At 44.1% G+C, this 26,968-nt stretch overlaps 2 protein-coding genes across 4 annotated transcripts; one reads left to right on the forward strand and one right to left on the reverse strand.

Annotated features, from left to right (window-relative positions):
- The first annotated feature begins 478 nt into the window (after positions 1 to 478).
- On the forward strand, positions 479 to 26,695 carry LOC308410483 (butyrophilin-like protein 2). 3 transcript variants are annotated; one of them, XM_080903818.1, is made up of 4 exons: positions 479 to 641; positions 4,686 to 4,776; positions 25,325 to 25,684; positions 25,923 to 26,694. In XM_080903818.1, exons 2-4 carry the CDS (start codon positions 4,764 to 4,766, stop codon positions 26,105 to 26,107), a joined length of 558 nt encoding a protein of 185 aa, XP_080759944.1. In that variant the 5' UTR covers positions 479 to 641; positions 4,686 to 4,763; the 3' UTR covers positions 26,108 to 26,694. The 3 variants fall into 3 exon arrangements, with proteins under 3 accessions (XP_080759944.1, XP_080759945.1, XP_080759943.1); XM_080903819.1 differs by lacking the exon at positions 479 to 641 and adding an exon at positions 3,507 to 3,645 and having other exon boundaries at positions 25,923 to 26,695; XM_080903817.1 differs by lacking the exons at positions 479 to 641; positions 4,686 to 4,776 and adding an exon at positions 5,319 to 5,620 and having other exon boundaries at positions 25,923 to 26,693.
- On the reverse strand, positions 20,211 to 22,856 carry LOC308410108 (uncharacterized protein). The gene is made up of 8 exons (XM_080903232.1): positions 21,923 to 22,856; positions 21,814 to 21,849; positions 21,566 to 21,736; positions 21,290 to 21,436; positions 21,065 to 21,127; positions 20,919 to 20,981; positions 20,733 to 20,828; positions 20,211 to 20,636 (listed from the first exon to the last, which is right to left on the reverse strand). The coding sequence occupies exons 1-8, from the start codon at positions 21,993 to 21,995 to the stop codon at positions 20,533 to 20,535; spliced, it is 753 nt and encodes a 250-aa protein (XP_080759358.1). The 5' UTR covers positions 21,996 to 22,856; the 3' UTR covers positions 20,211 to 20,532.
- Positions 26,696 to 26,968: the final 273 nt, after the last annotated feature.

Here is a 26,968-nt window from a genome sequence, read left to right on the forward strand (position 1 = left end):
GCCCTTCCTGACAGTCCTAAAGTGATTTGTGTCTCCAGCTGGAATCAAACCAGCAACCTTTACGTTAATCAGTACACTCTGGAGGTACAACAGTATATTTTAGAATAATTCCTTTGACATTTTCTGTAATGTGTGTGTTTAATATAAACTGTTCTTCTTTTATTTGTCTTCTCTTATTAGTGTCTATATTTGTTGGATACAAAAACACCTTTGACTTTTATTATTATCATTTTGTCATGAGACCCTTCATTCATCATTTATCTCAACTCTAAACACACACACAGTCTACAAAGTCTACACATCCACCTGTGCCAGAGAATTAACTTCCTGTTGCTGTCACCTCTCTGCTACTTTAGGTGTGTTTGTGGTATTTGTTTGTCAAATACACGGCTCAGATCCAGTCAGCTGAGTAAGTCCGGGAATGCTATGAAGTCAAACTGGTCTAAGGTGCGTCGTATTAAACAGCTGACAAGGAAATACGGGTTAGATTGTTCACTGGGGCTGTTTAGTGCAGCCAGAGACCAAATCACTATCGTCAAAGTTTGTTTCCTTTCTTTTTTCTATTTGCTCTCAGTGGATAATTTTTCCATCCTGATGATCAGAAGAGTGTTTGAGGGTTTCAGAGATCCTTCAGAACAACAGTAAGTGTTTAAAACGACGTCTTTCAGTCTTTTAGATAATCTGACAGGTTGATGAAGTCTGTGAGCTTCAGTGGATTAACAGATTGTTCATGTTAATCCATCTGAACCAGGATTAAAGCTTCGCTTTCCTGGTTACTGATGAATGTCATGTGGAGTTAGTGTGAAGCATCTGATTTACTGTTGGCTGGTTTCATCTGTGGAAACACATCATATGAAATTATTTCAATGTGTTTTAATTCAAAGCTGTCAGACTTTATCTGACACAATATAAAGAAGAAAATCAACTCAATGACAAACAGGAAATGTAGTGAGGGCACTATTTATGTTGGAGATTCTGACATGATCCCTGATTCAGCTCCTGGGATTTTGAGTTGTCTTGAAGATTTCTCTTTCAGTCTTTTCTGTTTGGTTTCTGTTTTTGATTTTTATTTGGCTCAATTTTAATTGCTTTATTCTTCTAATAGTGGGGTGTATTTCTAACAATACTGAGTGTTTGTTCCTTTGTAGTTTTCATAGGACTGAGTTTCAGGTTTTCTACTCCATGTTTGGCTTCCAGTTTGACTTCATTGTTGCTGTTTTTATGGTGACTTTCTGCTTTCTGTTTTGTTTGTCTTTTATATTAGGATTTTATTTGGGCTTTTGGAATTTATACGATTTGTTTGGGAGGAATAATTTACTTTTTTTTCTTGTGTGTTTTAGTGTTAATATAACTACTTTTTGGATTATTCCTTTTTTTTTTTAATTTGAAATGCACAAAATCATACAAAAGACTCAACATTATGTCTGAGATTTGTTTTTAAATGTTTTAATTTTGTATTTGTTGTTTGGTCGAGGTGTAAAACAAGCTACTGCTCACCATTTAAAGGAATGCTCATTTCAGAATCAGAATCTTATTGCCAAATCTTGAGCAGGTTTACAACATTAGGAAATTGCTGCGGCACTTAGTGCAAACATACTGTCAGACAACACTTAAATAAACATAAAAATAAGAATTAAAAGTGCTAAGTAGATAGATACAGTGGGGCAAAAAAGTATTTAGTCAGCCACCGATTGTGCAAGTTCCCCCACTTAAAATGATGACAGAGGTCAGTAATTTGCACCAGAGGTACACTTCAACTGTGAGAGACAGAATGTGAAAAAAAAAAAATCCATGAATTCACATGGTAGGATTTGTAAAGAATTTATTCGTAAATCAGGGTGGAAAATAAGTCAATAACAAAAATACAACTCAATACTTTGTAACATAACCTTTGTTGGCAATAACAGAGGTCAAACGTTTACTATAGGTCTTTACCAGGTTTGCACACACAGTAGCTGGTATTTTGGCCCATTCCTCCATGCAGATCTTCTCGAGAGCAGTGATGTTTTGGGGCTGTCGCCGAGTAACACGGACTTTCAACTCCCGCCACAGATTTTCTATGGGGTTGAGGTCTGGAGACTGGCTAGGCCACTCCAGGACTTTCAAATGCTTCTTACGGAGCCACTCCTTTGTTGCCCGGGCGGTGTGTTTTGGATCATTGTCATGTTGGAAGACCCAGCCTCGTTTCATCTTCAAAGTTCTCACTGATGGAAGGAGGTTTTGGCTCAAAATCTCACGATACATGGCCCCATTCATTCTGTCCTTAACACGGATCAGTCGTCCTGTCCCCTTGGCAGAAAAACAGCCCCATAGCATGATGTTTCCACCCCCATGCTTCACAGTAGGTATGGTGTTCTTGGGATGCAACTCGGTATTCTTCGTCCTCCAAACACGACGAGTTGAGTTTATACCAAAAAGTTCTACTTTGGTTTCATCTGACCACATGACATTCTCCCAATCCTCTGCTGTATCATCCATGTGCTCTCTGGCAAACTTCAGACGGGCCTGGACATGCACTGGCTTCAGCAGCGGAACACGTCTGGCACTGCGGGATTTGATTCCCTGCCGTTGTAGTGTGTTACTGATGGTGACCTTTGTTACTTTGGTCCCAGCTCTCTGCAGGTCATTCACCAGGTCCCCCCGTGTGGTTCTGGGATCTTTGCTCACCGTTCTCATGATCATTTTGACCCCACGGGATGAGATCTTGCGTGGAGCCCCAGATCGTGGGAGATTATCAGTGGTCTTGTATGTCTTCCATTTTCTGATGATTGCTCCCACAGTTGATTTTTTCACACCAAGCTGCTTGCCTATTGTAGATTCACTCTTCCCAGTCTGGTGCAGGTCTACAATACTTTTCCTGGTGTCCTTCGAAAGCCTCTTTGGTCTTGGCCATGGCGGAGTTTGGAGTCTGACTGTTTGAGGCTGTGGACAGGTGTCTTTTATACAGATGATGAGTTCAAACAGGTGCCATTCATACAGGTAACGAGTGGGGGACAGAAAAGCGTCTTACAGAAGACGTTACAGGTCTGTGAGAGCCAGAGATTTTCCATGTTTGAGGTGACCAAATATTTATTTTCCACCCTGATTTACGGATAAATTCTTTACAAATCCTACCATGTGAATTCATGGATTTTTTTTTCACATTCTGTCTCTCACAGTTGAAGTGTACCTCTGGTGCAAATTACTGACCTCTGTCATCATTTTAAGTGGGGGAACTTGCACAATCGGTGGCTGACTAAATACTTTTTGCCCCACTATATATACATGAGTGCAGGTGGTGATCAGTGCCAAACATGGAATGATTCAGTGAACACAGCGTAGGGTCATGTGTTAGTGGTGGGAACAGTCATACGGTTATTGTTCATGAGTCCAACAGCAGAGGGGAAGAAACTGTTCTTATGGCGAGAGGTTCTGGTGCGAATGGACCGGAGCCTCCTGCCTGAGGGGAGCAGGTCAAACAGACTGTGTCCAGGGTAAGAAGCGTCAGCTGTGATCCGAGCTGCACGCCCCAGTGTCCTGGAGGTGTACAGGTCCTGCAGAGATGGGAGTCTGCAGCCAATCACCTTCTCAGCAGAGCGCACAACACGCTGCAGTCTCTGTTTGTCCCTGATAGTGGCTCCAGCGTACCACACGGTGATGGAGGAGGTGAGGATGGACTCGATGATTGCAGTGTAGAACTGCATCATCGTCCGTGTTGGCAGGTTGAATTTCTTCAGCTGCCTCAGGAAGTACATCCTCTGCTGGGCTTCCTTTGCTGCTGTTGTGGAAATTTTAACAATAACCTGCAACACACCCAGTGAGCTTGATTTGAAGTGGGTTTAATAAACACATTGCAATGTGGAGAAAACATTCAGGTCTAACACCAAACAGTTTTCTGAGGAAAGACACCGCCCATGAACAATTTTATACCTTCCCAAACACTGTCAAATAAAGAACGTTCCACAGCACATCATTTATCTCTATACCTTCAGTCCAACTCATCCTTGACTCCCCCCCCAATCCAAGGAAAGTTATGACCACCCATCACCTCCCTACAAGCAGGATGCCTGTAGACCTTCAACTTTATAACAGGGCCCCTACCTAAACATCCGCATCCCTCGATAAGCAAAAGGAGTCTCACTATCTATTTAATGTCTCCCTTACAATGGTCTCACTGTGTGTGCAGAGCACAAGGCCCCTCTGTAGTGAACATGCATACAACTAAGTGAGAAAGTGAAATTACTAGAACTAATGTGATATGATTAAATATGTGATTAATACACAAGAAAGGAAATCTGCCACCACACTGCAGAGCTTACTCCACTCTCCAAGTTTTGGTCATAGGTAAGAATGTTTTCCCAGGATAGTTTTCAAAATTTGAAGCTGATTTGGGTTCAGTGGGTCACTTTTCTCATATGTGTCTGATTTCTTTCTGAAGCCCCTGTTTGATACACCCATGTGACTGATGTTGATTTGTCACATGAGGCTATCATGTGAATTTCTAGCTAATGTCCAGCCAGATCATCTTTGGGCTGCAATTTGTTGCTTTCCTCTCAGCTGATGCTGCCAAAACATTTATAGACGTGTCTGCATTTCTGTCATTCCTGTCACGTGTTCGTGCTGCAAAAGTCAATCAAGTTTAAGTTGCAGTAATTCGGCATCTATCTAGCTCTAATGTAGAGTAACTTTAGTTTTGTTTTTTTCAGTGATGGGTCTGATCCTATGACAACTGGGATAGGCCCCGCCTGCGACCCTGATAAGGATAGGCTGAAGAGAATGGATGCATGGAAGTGACAGGTAATTTCAAAGTAAATGTTTCAAACATCTCAACAAATATCAGAAAACACTGTTTCAGGGATGGACTGTTTCTCATGGAGAGAAACTCAGTGAGAAAAGATGTAAGAAAGAGAACAGGAGAGATTAACGATTATTCTTCTCAAAACTAAGGACTGCTTAGGCATTGCTGTTTAATAAACTAGTGCTATGTTACTTTTCATTACTTTTTCAATATTTTCAAATTTTAAAAAATGGACCAAGCTATCAAACTCTCAGCGAAAGCTAGCCTACTCTGAGCTTTCATATCTGAGTGTTTGGATTTTATCGAATTTTATCTGCAGTTCACTGAAATCAAAGTTTCTCTGTGACTTTCAGAAGTTAAACCCCAGTTCCCCATCATCAGATCAGTAAATAAAAACCCAATAATACGAATCTCTGGAACCCAAATCAACCTGACATGACTGCGTCAAATAGCAATTTTTCTGCAGTTTTCTCCTGAACGGCAGGCGTCACCACTTAGATAAAAACTCTGCATCAGCTCTTTTATTCCAGTAGAAAAAGTGAAGACAGGAAGTAGAGAACTCAGTTTTTTGTTGTTGCCTTCGTTTCTTTTAATTTCTTTCTCGTCTCGAGCTGTTGCGGCCTCTCCGTGATTATAATATATTATAAAATATAGATATAATTGAAAACTATCAAAAAAAAAAAAGAAATGATCGTACACTCTGTCTCCAACCCACGGATGTGACGTCCGCTAATGTTTGGGTGGAAGTGTTAGCTAGCTAGGCTACGGAAATGTCTCGCCGAACATCTTTTTTGTTTTTCTCCACTTTGCTGTTTGTCGGTCTCTTCGTGTTTGTCTCTGCAGGTGAGATTTAACTATGAGAACCCAAAATCACTTTCGCTCTGACATAAAAACTAAGATGGATTATGAATTATTTTTATGTAACCAGGTAACGAGTTACAGTACGAAATTCAGCATTCAAATACCACCTGTGAAAATCCCCAATAATCCTGAATTCACCATCCAAGATGGCAGCAGTGCCTGTAAACATTAGTAAAAGCTTAAAATTTTAAATCTTGTTACGCTTATTTAATCTCAGAGGTCTGGTGGAGGTTGTACTGTGACGTCTCTCCTGAGCTAACTACCTTCCAGTACGAGTCAGAAAAGAAAAGAAAACACTATTTATGTTGCTTCTAGCTAACTGGAGTCCATGGATGTGGATGGACACCAACGACCTGTTACATGCTGGAGATCTCACTGATTTGTTATTCTGCTGGTTTTCTATCTGTAGCTAGCCGTACAGCACAATGCTGACACAATAGCACAAAAGTGAAAGTACAGATTACACGTTTTGGGTTTGATACTGTTTGTGTGCACTGCCTCATTTTGTACTTCTATTTGAAAGTAATTCTGACTAAGAAGCAGAATTTGCTGACTTCCCATTTCGGATGGAAGACGCTACTGATCTGCACTGCTACTGTTTGTGAATTGTTAAATACGCTTCACTCTGAGAACTTGGTCTTGTACTGCAGAGTTCAACATATAGAGGGCAGTGTTCCCAACTCCTCAGTAATGAAATTCGCTATTGGTTGTCCTAAAAGTCACTAGGAGTCGCTAAATGACATCATCACCTAATTTGCATATTTGATCATGCTAATGTAATGCTAATTTAATGTACCTAGTTACTGGTAACAGAAATAACATCATGGAAGAGACATAAAGTGAGTAAAAAACGTCCAAAAGGCAGTTAGAATTATTTAACTACAAATTACATTTCTTTTAGCAAATGTTGTTTTTTTAATGTCACAATTCCAACCCTGCTCCACACTGGCAACAGTGACCCGAAATTGGCGCTCTGGGGGAGTTACTGTGTGTGTGTGTGTGTGTGTGTGTGTGTGTGTGTTATAAGTTGGCAACACTGATAGAGGGTGTCTTTAAGTTATCTAGATTCATGTACCCAAATACTGTTGATCAGATAGACAAGTAGCAGTTTCCTTTTAGGATCAATAAACAGTCGCCCTAAACTACTCCAGGATGCACTTACATGTTCACATGAAACAGATGTGTTGGCAACATCAAAACAGTCACAGTGATTAGTGTAACAGCAGCTGATTGTGCAAAGGAAGGATAAACTATACAAGGTCATTAAACATATGTAGAGGTTATACATAAAATCTGCTGTAGATAATCAGATGTAGAGGAAAGGCTCTGTGCTGTAGTTCAGTGTAAAACGTGCTGTATAAATGTGTGCACGTTTTGCTCAGTGAGACTGGAGAAGAGCTGTTAATAAAATGTATCCTATTTAAAGGAAGGAAGAAAAGCTCACAAACACTTATTGTGTGAGTTTTAATTCCACAGTTTTATCAGTAAGACACGTGAATATGATGGATTATAGTTGAGGCTGGTCAGAGAGATAATCCCATACAGCTTATGACAAAATTTGATCCGAAGTGATTGATGGCCCTAATCACGACCTTTTGACCTCCCGCCCCTCCCCTCCGTGGGAAACCCCCCGCGTGACGAATCGTATCCGGAGAAGGGGGGGGCGAACCCCGGAAGCGCGCCATCTGTTGCTAACCGTATCGAATTGCACCCTGAGAAAGGAGGGGTGAACCCCCGGAAGCGCGCCATCTGTTGCTAACCGTGTCGAATCGCATCCTGAAAAAGGAGGGGTGAACCCCCGGAAGAGCGCCATCTGTTGATGTGAAAAAAAAGTTTTTAGTGGGAGGGACTGCAGCGAGGGAGGAGAATAAAAACCAGAGAGAGGAGTCCCGTCACAATTTCTAAGTCTCTCACACACAAGATGGATTCTTTCCTTCTGCAGCCCTCCAGCGGTCCTGTTTACTTGGACGGTGAAGAAATCTGCTCTCCCGCAGAACCCTCCTCGAGCATGGGCGGCAGCAGCAGCGAGTGGGCCTCGTCGATTATCAGCGATACGCCGGTCTCTATCTACAGTACCAGACCCGAAGCAACCGACACTCCGCGGAAAGAAGGAAGAAGTAAGAACGTCTTCATGTTCCGCAGCCAAATTCCAGCACCGAGAAACTTGCGAGGAGAATGGACTCTGCCTGCTGAGGGTTGTGGAAAGTGGGGCTACATATTCAAATATGAGTCGGGGGAGGTCTGGTTTTATCAGTTGAACGAAGGAGAAAGCTTGACGGAATCGAGCACCATTGTGAAGCTGACTCCCAGTGACTGGGCCGTGCTGAAGCTGCTTGTTGCGATGGCTATCGGAGAGGCAAATGAGGATTTTCCCATTCCTGAAGAGGAAGATGTTGCCGCTAAAAGACCCCGGAGAGAGGTAGATTCTCCTCCCCCTCCTCCTCCTTCTCCTTCCGGCTCCAATGATGAAGAAGAGCATGATGCTGCTGTTGATGAAAAAGATCCTCCTTCCCCTCCTTCTGTCTCCTCTGATGAAAAAGCGGATACTGCTGTTGAGAATGATGAGGATAAAGAAAAGACCCCCTCTGTAGAGGATGCTTCCTCCCCTGATGAATCAGCTGATGATGATGATGATGATGATGATCATCCTCTCGACACAGAAGAAGAAGAAGATGATGAGCCCCTGGCTGAAAAACTTCTAGAAGAAGATGATGAGCCCCCAGCTCCAGAAACAAAAGAGGAGAAAGCAGCTCCTGAGAATAAAGAAAACATTCCCCCAGCTCCAGAAATAAAAGAGGAGAAAGCAGCCGCTGAGAATAAAGAAAACATTCCCCCGGCTCCAGAAAAAGCTACGGAAGAAGAAGCTATTCCCCCTCCCCCGCCGCGGAACGGAGGCATACGCTTCAATGATGAGCAACTGATCAAGACTAAAACAATCTTGTCAACCGTCTGGTCTTCAGGAACCACAGCCACGGGGAGATGGAGAATGAGAGCGAGTCTGCGTTCGACTGACGAGTCTGATGCCCCTGACATTTTTGTCTTGGAAAAATTCAGCTCCGACTGCGGATTATTTCGCAGCTTGATGGTTATACCAGCCAAAGAGTGGGTCGTAAGAATGCTGCAAGTGAGGAAGGATATTACAATTCTTTTTCAAACTTGCCGCTGCTGGAGGGATGCCGTAGGAGTAAGGAAATGTCTCAACTTCTGAAAATCCCCGCCCCTCCCGGACCACGCCCCCTTCCTTCTGTTTTAAAAGTCCGATCAAAAAAGCCTTTTTTAGCTCTGAGAGAGAGATGGACTCTGCACCCCTGCTTCGCGATGAGGAGACCGGCTCCACCGATTGTTTTTCTGACGAGGGCGAGCTGGTACCCGACACTCCCGGTTACTGGCCTCTGAAGCGCCAGAGGCGGCAGCGGCAGCAGCAGCATACCGACGAGATGGACGGCTGGGCGTCTTCTTTATTCATCGACACTGTGAAAACAGCCGTGTATCATCTGGTCAACTTGGTGATAAACAAGCACCGCACCGACGAATGTAATGGATGTAAGATAGACCATCCCAGCCAGAGACAACACGAGTGCCTGCAAATTCTGGAGGATGATTTTTATTCCGACAATTATTATAACATCAGAAAGAAACTGCTCACTCCTCGCTTTGTCCCTTCAATTCAACGTCTGCTGATTGCTCGCAACATCAAGACTGAGGATGTTAAAGTCGGGATGGTTGCGGAGACCTTGCTTCATGAGCTGAAATCGGTGAGGAAAGTCTTTGATGCCATCACAGACGCTTATGACAATTTGGTGGGGCAAGATGTGGTTAAAATCGGGGAACTCCGTTTGGTTACGGAGTTTTACAAAGGTTGCTGATTCTTATCCTGCATGCTTCCTATATTTAACCTTGTTTTTTAAACCATGTATTCTGTTTCTTTTTAAAAAAAAAAACAAACAAAAAAAAAAAAAAACTACCTCGTTTTTAATCGTGTATTCTGTTTTTTTAAAATCCTACCTCATTTTTTAATCGTGTATGCTTTAAAAAAAAAGTATCCTGTTTGTTTGTAACCTTTTATCATGTTTACCTCATGTTTTTAAAAAAAAAAAAAAAAAAAAAAAAAGAGTTTTTGTAACCGTTTGACTCTATAACTGTGTTTTATCTCAGGGTTTTGAATAAAAGTGTACTCTGTTTCTTTTTAAAAAACTACCTCGTTTTTTAATTCTGCTTTATTTTAATCATGTATTCTGTTTCTTTTTTAAAAAAAAAAACAAAAAACTACCTCGTTTTTTAATCGTGTATGCTTTAAAAAAAAAAAATATCCTGTTTGTAACCTTTTAACATGTTTACCTCATGTTTTTTTTAAAAAAAAAGAAAGAGTTGTTGTATTCTATAAGTGTGTTTTATCTCAGGGTTTTGAATAAAAATGTATTCCTGTTTTTTTCGCATGTTAAACCTTCTGGTTTTGAATTAAAAAAAAAAAAAAAAGAGTTGTTGTATTCTATAACTGTGTTTTATCTCAGGGTTTTGAATAAAAGTGTATTCCTGTTTTTTTTTGTAACTTACTTGTATTCTATAAGTGTGTTTTATCTCAGGGTTTTTGAATAAAAATGTATTCCTGTTTTTTTTGCATGTTTAAACCCTCTGGTTTTGAATAAAAAATATTTAAAAAGCATTCATCTCTGGTTTTTTGAATATTGTATTCCTGTTTTCTACACATTAAGCCCTCTGGTTTCAAAAAAATAAAAAATAAATAAATAAAAAAAACATTCATCTCTGGTTTTTGAATAAAATAATAAAAGCCGACTCCTGCGACGTTATAACGCAGACGAGCTTTTTATCAGAAGACGAGATGGCCGAGAAAAGTGAGATGAAAAAAGTGTATTATGACCCGCATCACCCAGGTAGTTTCGGAGGAGTAAATAGACTTCGACGCGCTTTAGAAGATGAAACTGGTAAAAAAGTAGATATCCGCAAGGTGCAGAATTTTTTATCCGAGCAGGACGCCTATACTCTGCACAAGCCGGCGCGAGTAAGATTTAAGAGAAATAGAGTGTTTGTGACCAAACCCCTGAAGCAGCTTCAGGCCGACCTGTGCGACATGAGACAGCTGTCTGAATACAACGACGGATTCAATTATTTATTAACCGTCATAGACGTATTTTCAAAAAAGGCTTACGCCCGCCCCCTGAAAAAGAAGACGGGTTCTGAAGTGACTGAAGCTTTCGAATCTGTGTTGAGAGAGAGTGAAATACCGGAAAATTTACAGACCGATGCGGGAAAAGAGTTTTTCAACAAGAGTTTTCAAGCTCTGATGAAAAATCACAGCATCTCCCATTTTGTTACCGCCAGCGACCTAAAGGCCTCGGTGGTGGAGAGATTTAACCGCACTCTGAAAACGAGGATGTGGAGATATTTCACCGCGCACAATACCAGACGCTATCTGGAGGTGTTGCCCGACCTGTTAGAAGGATATAACCGCAGTTATCACAGCAGCATTAAAATGGCACCTGCCGAGGTGCGCCCCGAGAACGCGGATCAGGTGTTTCGCAACTTGTATGGAAACACACCCGCCCGTCCTAAAATAAAGTTGAAATTTAAGAAGGCGGATCTGGTGAGGATATCCAAATTGAGAGGAGTATTTGATAAAAAATACGAACAGAGTTTCACGGACGAAATCTTTACTGTGATCAGGGTCCTTCACCGATCGCCACCGGTGTATAAATTACAAGATTATGACGGGGACCCCATTGATGGGTCGTTTTATGAGCCCGAGCTGCAGAAAGTGAAACTGACCGAGGACAAAGCGTTTCATGTGGAGAAGATTTTAAAGCGGCGCACAGTCAGAGGGGAAAAACAGGTTTTTGTCAAGTGGAAAAACTGGCCGGATAAATTCAACAGCTGGGTGAAAGCCTCGGAAGTGGTAGGAGTATAAAAAAAGAGACCCCTCGCATCATTCGGCTCATTTTTTAAAATTCATCATGCAGTCCGAAGGGTTTTACGTGACCCTGCCTTCCAACGCCAGCAAGGGCTTATTTAAAGATAACGCCAGCGGCTGCTACACGGTGGATCTGGCCAAACCCCTCGAGCTGACCGGAGAATGGAGCGTGGGCTTATGCGAATTCATTTATCCGCGCACATGGTACAATCTACCGCCGGACGCCTCCTACTTGGAGCTGATGCGGACGACGGAGGAAGATCAGCCCCTGGTGATTTTAAAATTCGGCAGGGGAGGTCATTACGGACGCGTTAAAGATCTATTGGATCACCTGGTGCCAGCGATCCAAAAGTACGACCCGTCCTTCGAGGCTTCATTCAACAACGTCACCAAACGTCTGGATATCAAAGGAGTCGGGAGCCATAAAATAAAGGTCTTCCCTCCTCTGGCTTACATGCTGGGATTGAAAACGAACGAGTGGTGGACTCTGTCAAAGCGCTCTACTCCGTATCCGTGCGATATGAACGCGGGCGTATATAACCTGTTTCTCTACACCGACATCGTTCAGTACCAGCCGGTCGGTGACAGTTACTCACCGTTGCTCAGCGTCCTTAACGTGAAAGGCGATTACGGAGACGTGATCAGCATCAGACATAATACGGTCCATTACTTACGCGTTTCTAAAAAATACATTAAAACCATACGCGTAGAAATTAAAACGGACCGCGACAGATTCGTGGATTTTGTTTACGGGAAAACGATAGTCAAGCTGCACTTTAAACCGGCTTGACAATGGCTGCGCGTCTTCCGCAGGACCCCCACCGTTTTGTGAGGTATTATGAGGGGCAGGTGGGAGGTTCCCTTCCGGGTTTTTACGGAGCGCCCGTGATGTACGGCAGAGGGATAGGATCCATCTTCTCCAGACTGTTTCGTTTCGTGTCTCCTCTCTTCAAATCCGGGTTCGCCGTAGCTAAACCTCACCTGAAAACGGCCGCAACCAATATCGCTACAGACGCTGTGAAAAGAGTGATGGGTAAGCTGACAGAGCCTCGCCAGGAGGGGGCGGGTGGTATGATGGTCCTCTCCCGCAGGAAGAGGAAACGCCCTCCGGGCGAGCGGATTAAAAATAAAAGCGTCGGAGTAAAAAGTAAATCAGTTAAGGCTGGCAGCGGGAAGAGAAGGAAGCCCCAGAGGAGCTCTGACATATTTTAGAAGAAAATAAATAAATAAAAAATGTCTCTCTTACACAAGAAATCTGCCGAATGCACCCTTGCCGAACTGGATCTATTTTCGGCTCCCATGACCCAGCTATCCATAGAGGATAAAAAATATCAAGAATGTCAGCCCCTCTCTGCTTTGAACGACAACTCACCCATTGAATTTTTCATCCCCGGAGACGGGGAAAAGTATCTCGATCTGAACGACACCATGCTCCATCTGAGAGTGAAAATTACGGAAAGGGACGGGAGCAACATCCCACCCGACGCGGGGGTAGCCCTCATCAATTATCCTCTCAACACAATTTTCAGTCAGTGCGACGTTATTCTGGGGGATCGATTGATTTCGCAGTCCAGCGCCACCCATCCTTACAGGGCCATGATCGAGACGCTGCTCAACTTTTCAGAAGACACTCTAAAGAGTCAATTCAGCGCCGGTCTGTTTTACAAAGACACTGCCGGAGACATGGATTCTATAGTTATAAGCAACGGGCCGAACAGAGGGATAAAACAGAGAGCCGTTTTCACGGCCGAGTCGCGAGAAGTGGACCTGCTGGGTCCCCTCCACGCAGATATTTTCTTCTGCGAGAGGCTCCTGCTGAACTCTGTGGATTTGAGAATTAAATTGATACGCAACAGCGATGCCTTCAGTCTGATGGGAACTCGGGATTCGCAGTTTGCTCTGAAAATAACTTCGGCCTCTCTGTTTGTTAAAAAGGTCACTGTCTCGCCGGCCGTCAGGCTGGGGCACGCCGCGGCCCTGATGAAAGGAAACGCCCTCTATCCTCTTTCGCGCGTTTCTGTGAAAACCTACTCCATCCCTGAAAATTCCAGGATCTGCAACCAGGAGAATCTCTTTCTGGGAGCCATGCCCAAATACGTGGTCCTGGGCATGGTTCATCACGACGCCTTCACCGGGAGGAGGGATCTGTCGCCTTTCAACTTTAGACACAACGATGTAGAGTATCTGGCGTTGTGTCAGGACGGCAGGCAGGTGCCCGCCAAAGCTTTCCAGCCACAGTTTGACCGCGGAAATTCGGTCAGGGAGTTTTATCACATGTTTTCCGCCACGGGGAGACACCTCAAAGATTTACCTCTGAGCATCGATCGCCGGGAATTTAACGAAGGGTACGCCCTTTTTGCCTTTAATCTGGAACCCAGCGAGGATGCTGACGCCCTGTCTCCCGTCTCCAACGGGAATTTGAGGCTGGAGATGAGATTCAGAGTTCCTCTACCTCAGACCACCACTCTCATAGTGTATGCTTGCTACGACTCAATTCTGGAGATTGACTCTAAAAGACAGGTGCTGGTGGATTATTACTAAAATATACACACATGGATAACCTTCAGCTGGAGCACATTCTACATCGCGCCTTGGGAGACGTTTTCTGCGGGGTTTGGGCCTCGGACCAGCTGGCCTTTTTGAGGCGCGACTTTAAACCCCCCGCCTACTTTATAGTAAACACTCACCCCTCGCACTTGAGGGGAGAACACTGGCTGGCTCTGACTCTGGAAAAGGACGGTTCCTCCACTTTTTTTGACTCTTACGGATTCCCTCCCGACTTTGCTCACTATCCCTCGGTCATCTCAGAGTTTCTGGAAGACCGCTCTGACAAAATACTCTATCACGATCGTCAACTTCAGCACCCTATGTCTGTCGTTTGCGGGCAACATTGCATTTTTTATCTATGTCACAAGGCTCAGGGGTTATCCGTCGGTAAAATACTTTCTCTGTACTATAACGATGTGTTTAAAAATGATGACATGGTGTCTGACTTTCTGAAAGGACGCTGCCCCGCTCGCTCTCGCAGAGGTCATCACGTGGCGTGCTCCTTACAAAAGTTTAAAGATGTGTGTATCGAATAAAGAAACGTAAACAAAAAAAAGTTTGTTGCAGCGTTTTTTTTATTTCATTTGTAAACAAAAAAACAATTGATTTTTACATAGAGGTCCAGGTCGGGGAAAGCGTTATTTTGACCCGAGAAGGTTTTCTCCCCCTTCGCGCAGGTGTCTGTCCTCCCTCCTCCTCCTCCTCCTCCACAGATTTAAGACGCGCATACTGGTCGCGAGCTCTACGGTTATGTATTGAGGATGAGGGTATGTTTGTTTCGACCAAAGTAGTTAAAAACGCGTTCCATCCTTTCGGTCGCGTTTGGTTTTTACTTTTAAAAGAGAGGGAGAGGTTTTTAAATAGATCGATCATGTGCGAACCCCGCACCGCATCCCCCTTGTAAACAAATTCACCCCTCTTTGTCCATCCTCCTCCACCCTCAGCTAATTTCTGCATAATGTAGCGGGCGTTTTTGCGATCTCGAGGGGGTAAGGATTTTAATACTTCTTCCATCATTTCATCATCCTCCTCTCTGGGCCGCTGCACTTGTTGCTGCACCTGCTGATGCACCTGCTGCTGTTGCACCTGCTGCTGTTGCACCTGCTGCTGCGCCTCCTCTGGCGGGAGGTGGAAAGTCACCCTACTCTCCTCGTCCCGGTCCTGTTTAGAGAGTGTGAGATATCTCCGCAGCAGAGACTCGTATCTTTTGATTTTTTCATACGAATTTAGCCGCGGATCCTCCAGTATGGCTTTCATCTTTTCGTCCAAATCGTCTTTGGCAGTTTCTCTGACGGTAGGCTCGGTGGGTCGGGTCAGTTTTTTCAACTCGTGAGAGGGAACGAGAATCATTTTTTTAAACATCTCAGCGTTTTTGAAATATTCCTCCCAGCAGGTTCCCCAGAATGGGTACGGCTGCGGACAGCAGAGGGAAAAGAAACCCGCCCGTTTGTTTCTTTAAAACTTGACGCTTACGGTTTAAACTCGTTTTCTTGTCGGCCAGCAGCCTGATGATCTTTTTCTGGCGTTTCAGTTTTTGGTATTGAGGAGCGGAAAGAGGTATGTTTCCCTTTAAAAGATTTAAAGCTATCTCGCACAGCGCTTGGAGGAAATCCGGGGAGCTGTGAGCGAGAATGTCTTTGCGTTTCTGCGGCGACGCGTGGTACAGAGCTTGCAGTAAGACTGCGTTTCTTTTTATACGCTGAGACATGGCTACTTGGGTTTAGGCAGGTAAATGACGGGGTACTGCCCCGGAAGCAGACCGGCGCGCACTCTGTAGCGTTCTGGGCACGAAGGAGTGAGATCGAGGATTAAATACCCGTGGGGCTCCTCGGTGGCGTCTTTGAAACTGTCTGAGAAAAATGTTTTTTGCGAAGGGAAAATCTGACGGGCCAAAATCTCAATCTGCAGCTTGTCTCTGGGGTTTTTAAACAACACCATATAATTGGAGTTTAAGCTGATGGTGCGGCTGTATTTACCTTGATGGAAAACGTTCTGGGTCAGCATCATAACCGAGACGTTTTTATGGTGGCGGTATTGAGTGAAAATTTTAACCACTTCCTGGTGATCCGAGGCCTGAAAGATGACGTCATCCAGCACCACCAGAACGTCTCGGAAATCTTCAAAAGAATCAGGCAGCCCTTCGATAAATTTAATGTTTTTATTGGTCTTTGAAAGCTCCTCATACATGGGTTGAAAAGAAGTATAAATCCACACAATATTCGCGGGCACAGTATCCATGACGCGTTCACAGTTTTCCAAAACACACTTTACAAAATGAGTTTTCCCACACCCGCTAGGACCCACAACTAGACAGGAAAAAGGCACTTTCAGTCTGTGATCAAAATCAGTTTCCTCCATTCTTTTTTAGAAGAAAACAAAAACACTAGTACCCGAAAGGCAGAGTTGTACCGTCTGGAAAGAGACGTCTCTTGTCGTAAACCACGCGAAACTTTTTCTGAAATGTTCTGTTTTTGAGCACAAAGCCTCTCTTATCCCTCTGAATTCCGTTCTGAGGGGTCTGGAGCTCCGCCTCTTTCATACCTGAAAGGTAACTTTCCACCAACCCGCTCATACTGTCGAAATTGACGCGTTCGCAACATTCTCTCGTCTGCGTTATTCCTTTCATTTTTACCACCATTTTCTTTTTGTTTCTGGTCCGGTAGGCGTAACTCTTTGGACCCGCGGAGACAAATTCCTGGATGGTGTCCCCGTCTAATTCGTCCGTGAGATCCCCTAGATAGTTACCCAGCTCTAAAGGTTCCTCCCCCTCTTTCACTACGTAGATCAGAGAGTCGGTGTCGGTGTACAGAACGCTGCGCTGCAATTTTTCTAAATACTCGTAGAGTTTTAGGCGGGCGTAGGCTGTAGTAAATGCGGCAATAAAAACGTTATTGGTAGCGCCGGGAGGTATCACGCACCGCTCGTTATAGCTCCACTGAATTAAAGCCACTTCCTGTTTTTTGGTCTTTAAAAAAGAGACGTGTTTAAAGACGTACTGTCCTGAAAAGACGTAGTTAAAAAACTGACTCGGTTTTCTGACCAGAGTGGTCTGAGTCAGGTTGGTTCTCTGAGCAAACTTTCCCCAGAAACTGTTGAGACACAATTTCGAAACTTGTCTTTTAGCCTGATTCACCTCTATTTTTGACGGGTCTAAACGTATGCCCTGATGCCTGTGGTACTCTTCCACGTATTTGTTCCTCTCATCCTCGTCGCGAGCTTCCGGAGGATAACCGGAGGCTTCCTGTTTGCCTTTGAGAAAAGTGTTAATATAACCGGCGAAAATATCGCTGCTGCGACTATCAAAGTGCCAGACCTCTGTGATTTTAGCCACTCTGTAACCTAATTCTAAGGCTTTGTTAAACTCGACGGTGACCCAGACCCCTGTGAGAGCTCTGGCCTCGTCGTCGTGAAGGCACGGATCGCTTTGTTGATTGGTCTCGGCGCAGGTGCGACAGAGGGAGAATATTAATTTACCTCCGGGGGTTTTGTACGGTAGAACGGGGAAATAGAGCCCGCGCGGCGGGTAAACGGTGGCTCTGATCAGCCCGAAATAACTGCGAGGGTCTGCAAAATTCTCTCTGATGATTTGGGGGTGATGCAGAGGGTAAGCGCGCTTGGCGTTGACGTAAGGGTACAGGGATGTGACGTCTACGTAATACACATTTTCTCCTGGCGAGGCGCTGTAACGCAGCCTCAAGGCCGAAGTGCGGCCTCCGTAAAGTCCCGAGCGAGGAGACAGAGGTTCCGGGACTTCGTAGCTCCGCATAAAATTTATAACCTCCTCGTTCGATTTTTTCATCTCGTTCCATTCGTGCTCCCACAGAGTGACCGTGCGGACTCTGTAAACGTTTCTCAGCTCCCGGAGCCTCGCCTCGGCAGAGGCTTGCAGGTCCCCGTAAGGAGCGCGGGTCAAAGGGCAGATTTCCTCAGGCCTGTAGCATTTTGGACAGCCGTGATAAAAGCATCCCAGAAATTCCCACACCCACTTTTCCCCGTTAATCAGCGCGTATCCGTCGACAAAGTACGGGCCTATTTTTTTCTCTCCGCCGGTTGTGAGAGCGTGTTGAACGGGAATTTTCTGAGAGTGAGCTACCCACTCCAGCCACTGAATGGACGCGTGCGAATAGGCTTTGAACCTGCGCCCGTAGTTGTCGGGCGAGGGGATAGCCAGACTGTTTTCGGGTAGGAAATTGGTGAGAAACACTTTCATGCAGGCTGAAGCTATAGTGACGCAGCTGAAAGGGTCTACTTTAGTTTCGCCTATAAACCCGTCTCTGAACTTTACGCACGCCTCTCTCAAGATATTAACGTCGTTTCGGCAGTAATACAGGGACTCTTTTTCAAAGTTAAACACTCCCCGGGAGGCCTCGCAGTGCCAACGCAAAAACTCTGCCCTTTCGGCTGGTGACATGCGCTCCACCCCGTAATCTGAAGGAGGAGGGTACGGACCCGAGTATTTTAAGCGGTCCCGCGAGCTGAATTTGTGAGGAAAAAATCCCTTGGATTTGTCCTCGAAGCCTAAAGCTTTGGGCATAGCGCTGAGACGCATGGTGAGAAAAGAAAGCGAGTCTATGAATTTGAGAAGGAAATCGGATTCTGTGAAACATATAATTTTACTGCCTTGCATGATGAGAGAGGGCGTCATCCCACCCCCCACCAGCTGACTTAGAATTAAATAGCTGTCAAACCCTTTCGCGTTGTGCGCAACGAACGTGGTCTCTCTATATTTTTTCCTTCTGTATCTTTGGAGAAACTTTTCAACACAGTCTACACCGTAAGCGTGCCACTCTTCTCCTTCTAGAGATTTTGTGCACACTAGGTAAGGGACGTGCGCCCCCTCCCTGTCTGGGAAGGTTTCAAAGTCATAAAAGATTATGGAAGCGTTATCAGAGTTTTCATGTTTCAAAGGTTGGATGTAACACAGGTGTTGATCGTCGTCGGGAGGAAGCTCCGCGCGACAGATTTTACATCTGGCGGCTGTGCACCTGTGCATTCCGCGACGGGAGAGGTGCTTGCAGTCCGGACATTTATACAATTGTTGACAAACGCTGAGGTCTGAACCGGAGTGAATTCTAGGTTGTTTGTGCTTTAAATAACACGCACGTGTGCGACATGATCTGTTACAATCCGTACAGATTACAGAGTCCAGAAAGTGAGAGGGGCATGCGGGGTCAAAACAGAGGTTGCAGCGGTTTTGACAAAAGTGTTCTTCTCTTTTATAATACCCGCGGTGACATTCGTCGCAAATGTACTGAATTCCTAAAAATGTTTTTAGATTTTTTATCCCGTAATAGTGATGGTGGAATAAGAATAAGTACAGCGGGTGAGGCGTGTTCGGGTAGTCTGTTTCGATTAATGAAAGAGTTCTGTCCTCGGGCGGGCGGTAAAACACGACGATTTTACGTTTTAGTATTTGTTCGAATTTACCTATGTCGGTGAGAGTTACCTGAGTGCGATCGCTCAACCCCGCTAAACGCTGCAGCTCTCTGCCGCGTTCCAGGGCCTGTTTATCTGTGAAATGAGGTTGAGTGAGGTGAATCAGGTTGATGGCAAAACACAGATTATCGTTTTTGTTTTTTACCACGTACAGACAGCGGCGCTTTTTGACTAGAATTTCATCGTCTAACATTTTTTGAATCTTTTTACGCGGGTCATTACTGCCACCGCCTCTAGGATTTCTAATTACTTGCACAACAATTTCTAGGGGAGAGCCTGCGACGATCGCTCCGTTTGATTGTATCAGCCTGGCTAGCAGGTCCTCAAAAACCGGTACAATGTTTTCAGCGCTTTCGTCATCGACGTTAAAAACAGAGTGATTTCGCGCGTGCTCGCTGATGATCTCCAGTTGAACCCGGTCGTTACGACTAACTTCCGGTCTGACCCTATCCGCTAGATCTACAAAATTATCCCTGACGTCGAGGTAAAATTGAGCGAGGTCGCTCGCTTCATCCGGAGAGGGAATGTTAAATACTCGCCTTATTTCGAAATTATTAAAATGTTCGCGGCGAGTCACCGCATCGTTCTGTACCCGAGATCCTCCTCCTCCTTGTTGATGCTCCGCAGGCCGGTCCTCCTCCCTGGGCTGCTGATGATGATGCTGCTCCACCTGCACCTGCTGCTCCCCCTGCTGCCGGTCGTAGAGCTGAAGAGCATTTTCTATCGGCTGCAGAGGGTCAAAGTTCAGTAGACCGGCAAGCCGCTCGTTTTCAATGTTTTGAAGGAGGATCTGCAATGCGTTTTCTAAAGGTTGTAGAGGGTCGTTTGGTGGTGGTGGGGCTATATTGTTTTCTAACGGTGGGGCTAAATGTTCATGGTTTCTGTTTAATTCTGCCACGGCTTCCAACAAAGCCTCAGGAATGCTGTGTTCTTCCGACATGATTTTCTTTATTTCTTAATTCACAGACTTTTACATGCTTTTACTTTACAGGTCCTTGTGTCTGTATATCGATGCAAATGTGCGAACTGTTGCGACGTACATGAAAGCGAGTTTTTCAAGGATTCTCTTCTTATGAAGCATCCGTCGAGCTGTAAGAAAAGACGGACAGAATGTATTTTTTAAACCTTACATTTTTTATAGAGCAGAGAAGTTTAATAGGTTCGATTCATCCCCCCGTCAATTACCTCTCAGTCTTCCGAGAGGAGCTCTCCTGAGAGGAGGCGATCTGGACGGTTCCTCCTCAACCTGATTTTCTTCCGTCTGATTTTCTGTATCGGTCTCTGTCGGGGAAAATAAAACAGAAGAGATTTAAGAAAACAATCTCATCCTTCCTATTTTTTTGAGAATGAAAAAAAAAACGTTTTATTTACCTCGCTCCTCCGCCCGATTGTCTGTAGCGGCGGGGGATTGGTTAGGTAAATCCGCAATCTCGGCTGCCGAGAAATAAAACAGAAGAGATTTAAGAAAACAACCTCCTCCTCCCTATTTTTCGAGAATGAAAAAACTTTTTATTTACCTCGCTCCTCCGCGCGATTGTCTGTAGCGGAGGGGGCTTGAATAGGTATATCCGCAATCTCGGCTGCCGAGAAATAAAACAAAAAAGAGAAAGATTTAATAAATAAAAAACTTTCTAGCACTCTTTATACCACTCCAAGTCGGGAGGGGCGGTATAGCACACTCTGATTACTCCGCCACATCCTGATATTTATCGAAATGACGGATATTGCATCATATTGTTTACCTTTTGGTTTAAAAGGTATTTTCCTGCAGTTCTCCCGGTATGCGTTGACGAAAATAACGTCGTCGTCTTCTTCTTCTTCTTCTTCTTCTTCTTCTTCTTCTTCTTCTTCTTTTCGCTGCGGCGGGGTCTGTATATTCTCGGTTACCTCTGTCGAGAAATAAAGCAAAACTTTTTAAAAATCTGCTCCGGGTCGGGAGGGGCGGTATAGCACACTCGGATTACTCCGTCACATCCTGTTATTCAACAAAATGGCTGATAATGCATCATATTGTTTACCTTCGATTTTAAAACTTTTTTCTCCGCGGTTCTCCCGGTATGCGGAGACGAAAATAGTGCCGTCTTCTCTTCCACGCGGCGGCGGCGGAGGTTCTGCGGGGGATATGGCTTCTAATTCGCCGCGGAAAACGGCCGGATTTCTGCTGTTACTCACTGCATTATCGATTGTTTCTGTAAGTATCAGAGCATGGTTAAATCAAGTCTATCTAAACTTATTTAAAAAATGGTATATACTTATTTAAACGTACCGTAGTCCACTTGCGTGAAATCATTGATGTAGAAATCTAAAAGAAAGTAATCAAATTATTGACATCTCTGTTGATATATAATTTAAAGTCGTAAAGAAAAAAAACTTACCGGGGTGAGGTATGAACAGATCTGGCGAGATGGCCCTCTGATCGGCGTCGTTGTTTGAACGGAATGCTGACATAATATTCACGGATTCTTCCTCGCGATTGGTAGAACTGTCACAGATAGCGACTCCCCTTCCGCTTCTTCTCTCATTTTATCCTAGTCTAGCGAAGCATCTGTTTTTCGCATCTTTCTCTTGACAATACCGGTAGTTAGAGTGGGCTGTTTTTTTTTCGATTGGCTTCTTGCGAACGCCGTCTGTTTTCCCCCATTCCGCAACGGTAAAATATGGCTTTGAGACGGGTATTTGTTTTACCAAATGGACAATTGCTGTCTGACCTTGTTCTTGCTGTTGACAAAACTCGGCTCATGGTTGACTCTTTCCCACAGAGGGGAATAAACTTATTCGAATATTAGCTTTTTTTCCTCGCTAAGACTAGTTTTATGGGGAGATGTAAGAAACAGGGTTACAAGCAATGATAATATCGGATGTTGACTCCTCAGCGTCATCATTTTCTATCTATTGAGAAAACTTATTGTAAAAAGTAATGAAGAAAAAAACTCCTCCTTGCCCCGCGGGGTGGGTGTGTGTGTGTGTGTGTGTGTGTGTGTGTGTGTGCCTTCTGTTTTCTGCAACGGTAAAATACGACTTTGAGACGGATATTTGTTTTACCAAATGGACAATTGCTGTTGACAAAACTCGGCTCATGGTTGACTCTTTCCCACAGAGGGGGGTGCTTTAATAAACTTATTCGAATATGAGCTTTTTTTTCCACTAAGACTAGTTTTATGGGGAGATGTAAGAAACCGGGTTACAAGCAATGATAATATCGGATGTTGACTCCTCAGCGGATCAACATTTTCTATATATTGAGAAAACTTATTGTTAAAGTATTGAAGAAAAAACTCTCTACTTTGGTCTGACAAGGAGCAGGTTGCGTAAAACCTACCTCATATAGATGTTTTAATAATAATAATATTTTTTTGGAGGGCGTGTTATAGGATATAAGCATTGAGAAAAAAAAAACCTGATATCTGCCGTCTCACTCCTCCTTGGCCTGCGGGGTGTGTGTGTGTGTGTGTGTGTGTGTGTGTGTGTGTGTGTGTGTGTGTGTGTGTGGGCCTTCTTGCGAACGCCGTCTGTTTTCTGCAACGGTAAAATACGGCTTTGAGACGGATATTTGTTTTGCCAAATGGACAATTGCTGTTGACAAAACTCTCATGGTTGACTCTTTCCCACAGAGGTGTGTGTGTGTGTGTGTGTGTGTGTGTGTGTGTGTGTGTGTGTGTGTGTGTGTGTGTGTGTGTGAAACAAGATCGCCTGTCGCTGGTTTGTTTTTTCAGTCTCTTGTAAAAAAGGACTCTCAAAAGGAAAAGTAGTATTCACTAAGCGATATTTATTCAATTTTTTTTTTTTACACATAGGCAGCCTGTAGGTTACAAGCGGATAGAAAGTTCTTCTTTTCATCACAAGCTATGGTGTATCTTAAATGTTACAAGCGGATAGAAAGTTCTTCTTTTCATCACAGAATCATCTGCTGCATCACCGCTGTGCTTAGGGAACATGATGCAACAGGTCTGAAAATGACTAGACACTTCCGGAGTATTTCCGGTAGGGTCATAAGGTCCGGATCGATGCCTTCCATAGTAAATATGCTGTATTTGAATATATCATATTCAAAACCTTCTTCTTTGGGAGAGCAGATCTCATCGGGCACAGGACCGCTGCGGGGCTGCAGAAGGAAATCCATCTTGTGTCTGTGCCTTAGAAATTGTGACGGACTCCTCTCTCTGCTTTTTTATTCCCCTCCAACAGATGGCGCGCTTCCGGAGGTTTCCCCCCTCCCTCTAAAAACTTTTTTTCCCAACAACAGATGACGCGCTTCCGGAGGTTTTCCCCCTCCCTCTAAAAACTTTTTTTTCCCCCAACAACAGATGACGCGCTTCCGGGGGTTCACCCCTCCTTTCTCGGGGTGCAATTCGTTACGGTTAGCAACAGATGGCGCGCTTCCGGGGTCCGCCCCCCTTTCTCCGGATATAATTCGTCACGCGGGGGGTTTCCCACCCCCCTTTCTCCGGATACGATTCGTCACGCTGGGGGTTTCCCACGGAGGGGAGGGGCGGGAGGTCAAAAGGTCGTGATTAGGGCCATCAATCACTTCGGATCAAATTTTGTCATAAGCTGTATGGGATTATCTCTCTCTGGTCTGCTACCTGGATGCTTCTCTGTTCAAAGTTATTCATCAGTCAGAAAAAGATGCTGGACGTCTATTGACCCTAAAGGACACCATCCCCTCAAAAATAGCAACAGTTGTGTCTAAGACTTTATATTGATTATAGGAATATTGATGATAATGCTGGACGATTGCTCAGTCAGTAGGGTGGGTCTTTCATAGCTGTTTAACTACACGTCTGTAGTACAGAAAACCCCAAATTAACCCTGAAGTTACCGGAGCATGAGGATATCTAGATTCTTTGCACTGAACATGCCTCGTTTGTCAGTGTCGTCTGTATCTCTCCAGAGCTTTACAAATGAACCACAACTCAAGTTCTTGTGTGTGGTTGCACAAATGTGCATGTGATTAATATCCTTCAGTGTTTAATCACGACAGCTCTGCTCAGCAGGTGGTGGCATCACCTCTGAATAGAGGCAGCTGCTGCAGCAAAGCAGTGGCATCTGAAGCTGCCACTCTAATGCTGCTTTTATGCTTCAGTGCAGTAATATGAAGGCAGACGGACGGCTCATCTACCTGCACAGTGTTTGATGTTGATGGAGGCAGTGTATGTGGTACAACCGGTCTGTGGGCAAATCTTCCTTGTGCTGTTTGTTGATCTTCAGCCAACCACAGAGAAGAGTCAAGTTATAACACACAAAGAGCTGAAGTGAAAACTAGTGTCCACTGCAGCCACTCTGAGCCTTTCATGCAGTGTTTCTTTTAACAACGATGATTTTTTTTTAAATCTTCTGTTTCTGGTGAACTCCCAGTAGCTCCAATACTTGTGCTTACCCTTAATCAGCCAATCAGTATTGACCCAACCCAAAGGTTGATGTGCATTGATCCATTGATGTGCAGTTGGGATTTTACAGCATGTTTGCATTTGCTGTCCAAACAGAAACACATACCCAGATGGGAACATTGTGTCTGAGTCCAAACACTGAAATACAGAATTATGTTCAGACTGTGGCTTAAGGTTTCTGCTTCACCAGTAACATGAGATCTCAATTAGCTGTTTATTTATTGTAGGTAGGTAACAAAGTGAGACACCTTTCTATTAGAACATACTTTTATAGCAGTGCCAGTGAAAAATTAGGTTCGACACAAGTGACCTTCACTCTCATTGCCTGGTGTAGTGAGTTGTTATATTTTGACCTTTAAACTCTCTGCCCTGTGCTGTTTCCTCTTTCAGAGAACAAAAACATCACAGCTAAGTCCGGACAGGACATCACTTTGACATGTCGAGCTCCAAACAACAACAACATTATTGTTCTAGAGTGGAGCAGAGCTGACCTGGGAGAGAAATATGTGCTTGTGTTCCGGGATGAGCGTTTCTATCCAGATCACCAGCATCCATCTTTTAAGAACCGGGTGGATCTGCAGGACAGACAGATGAAGGATGGAGACGTGTCTTTGATTCTGAAGGATGTGACAACTAATGACACTGGAACATACGAGTGTCGTGTCGTCCAGGCAGAAACTAAACGCAGGAAGAGCTCTGTTTTAGATGTTGATCCCATCAGCATCATCAACCTGAGAGTTGATCCTCCAGGTGAGTGAGTAGAGTTGAGTGTGTGTGTGATCAGAGGTGAAGCTGCTTCCTGGTTGTTGATGTTTGTTTCTAAAGATGTTGTTGATGAGACTTTGTAGAAAGCAACTGGTCTGAGTGATGTGATCAGAGTGCAGTAGATAATGTCTGACAGCAGTTTGAAGAGGAAATGGATTCTGTTCTGTTCTTCACTCATCACCTACCTGACAGCTGACACCTCACACCTGTTTCTCACCTGCAGGTCAGACAGGAGGAGACACGGAGGATGGAGGGAAGGAGGATGGACCTGTTGGACTCATCGTCAGTCTGAGTCTTTCTGCAGTGCTTCTTGTTTCTGCTGTTGTTGGTTTTTTGATCTACAGAAAACATGAACAACAACAGAGTCAGGATTCACACCAGCCTCCTGTTGAATTTCAGCCTGTTTGAAATGTCAGCTTAACTGTGATTCTTGTGCTTTGCTTTCAGTCGTGTCACTGAAAATGTGGAAAGACAGAAATCAGTAATATTAAACATTTAGCAGGTACCTGTCAGACACGTCCAGATTTTGCATTTAATTTACATTTTTCATCAGAAAAGAGGAGAAAGTTGTTTGGAATATAAACAGTATTTGTCTGATATTACTCAGGATCCTTTGATCACATGTCGCTGGTATTTGACTCGTTTTAAATGTAATTTCATTAAAATGAAACCAAAGAAAAAAACATTTCTATGTAGCTGCAGGTCCAATATTTCCTCCCTTTGACCTGGAACGATTCAGCTTCATTGAACTTTACCTTCCATGAAGGAGACACTTCAGTCTGTTACTGTCCAACTGTTACTTTCCTTTATATATTCTCCCAACAAAGATCCACATGTGTTAGTACTTAATGTGGTTTTTTTTATTCCAACATTTCCTGTGGCTGTACTTTGTTTTTTAATCAGAAGCTCTGACTTCCTGAAACTGTTGATGCAGATTTTGTCACCTTGAATGGATCCAAAATAAATATAACCATGTGTAAACTGTTTCTGCTTCTCATAATTACAGACCTGCCTCTCAGAGGTAGTGGATCAGAATCGTTGGACAATTGGTCCAATTACATTATTCTGTATTCTTCCTCCCTGTTACATTGATAAAACTGCCTCTTTTTTTTATCAACTACAGTGCAGGCTAACCTGGAGGTTAGCAGCTCACAATATGACCTCACATTTGAACTAGTTCTAAATCAAGGAGCCCGTCTACCTTCACCAGAGCACAACATAGACACAGTAATCCTGATGCTCAGTCAAGGGTGATTCTGTTCATCTGGA

The sequence above is a fragment of the Rhamphochromis sp. 'chilingali' genome, assembly GCF_963969265.1.
Source record: "Rhamphochromis sp. 'chilingali' genome assembly, chromosome: 1".
Taxonomy (NCBI): Eukaryota; Metazoa; Chordata; class Actinopteri; order Cichliformes; family Cichlidae; genus Rhamphochromis; species Rhamphochromis sp. 'chilingali'.

What these genes read in the sequence shown, in the direction of transcription:
- LOC308410483 (XM_080903817.1), top strand. Translation starts at nt 5,548, where the DNA reads ATGTCTCGCCGAACATCTTTTTTGTTTTTCTCCACTTTGCTGTTTGTC. An exon ending in CTTCGTGTTTGTCTCTGCAG is followed by an intron (nt 5,621 to 25,324) that starts GTGAGATTTAAC and finishes TTCCTCTTTCAG; the next exon opens with AGAACAAAAACATCACAGCT. An exon ending in CCTGAGAGTTGATCCTCCAG is followed by an intron (nt 25,685 to 25,922) that starts GTGAGTGAGTAG and finishes TCTCACCTGCAG; the next exon opens with GTCAGACAGGAGGAGACACG.
- LOC308410108 (XM_080903232.1), bottom strand. Translation starts at nt 21,995, where the DNA reads ATGTCAGCATTCCGTTCAAACAACGACGCCGATCAGAGGGCCATCTCG. An exon ending in AATACCTTTTAAACCAAAAG is followed by an intron (nt 21,128 to 21,289) that starts GTAAACAATATG and finishes ATTTCTCGGCAG; the next exon opens with CCGAGATTGCGGATATACCT. An exon ending in CAATCGGGCGGAGGAGCGAG is followed by an intron (nt 20,829 to 20,918) that starts GTAAATAAAACG and finishes TTTCCCCGACAG; the next exon opens with AGACCGATACAGAAAATCAG.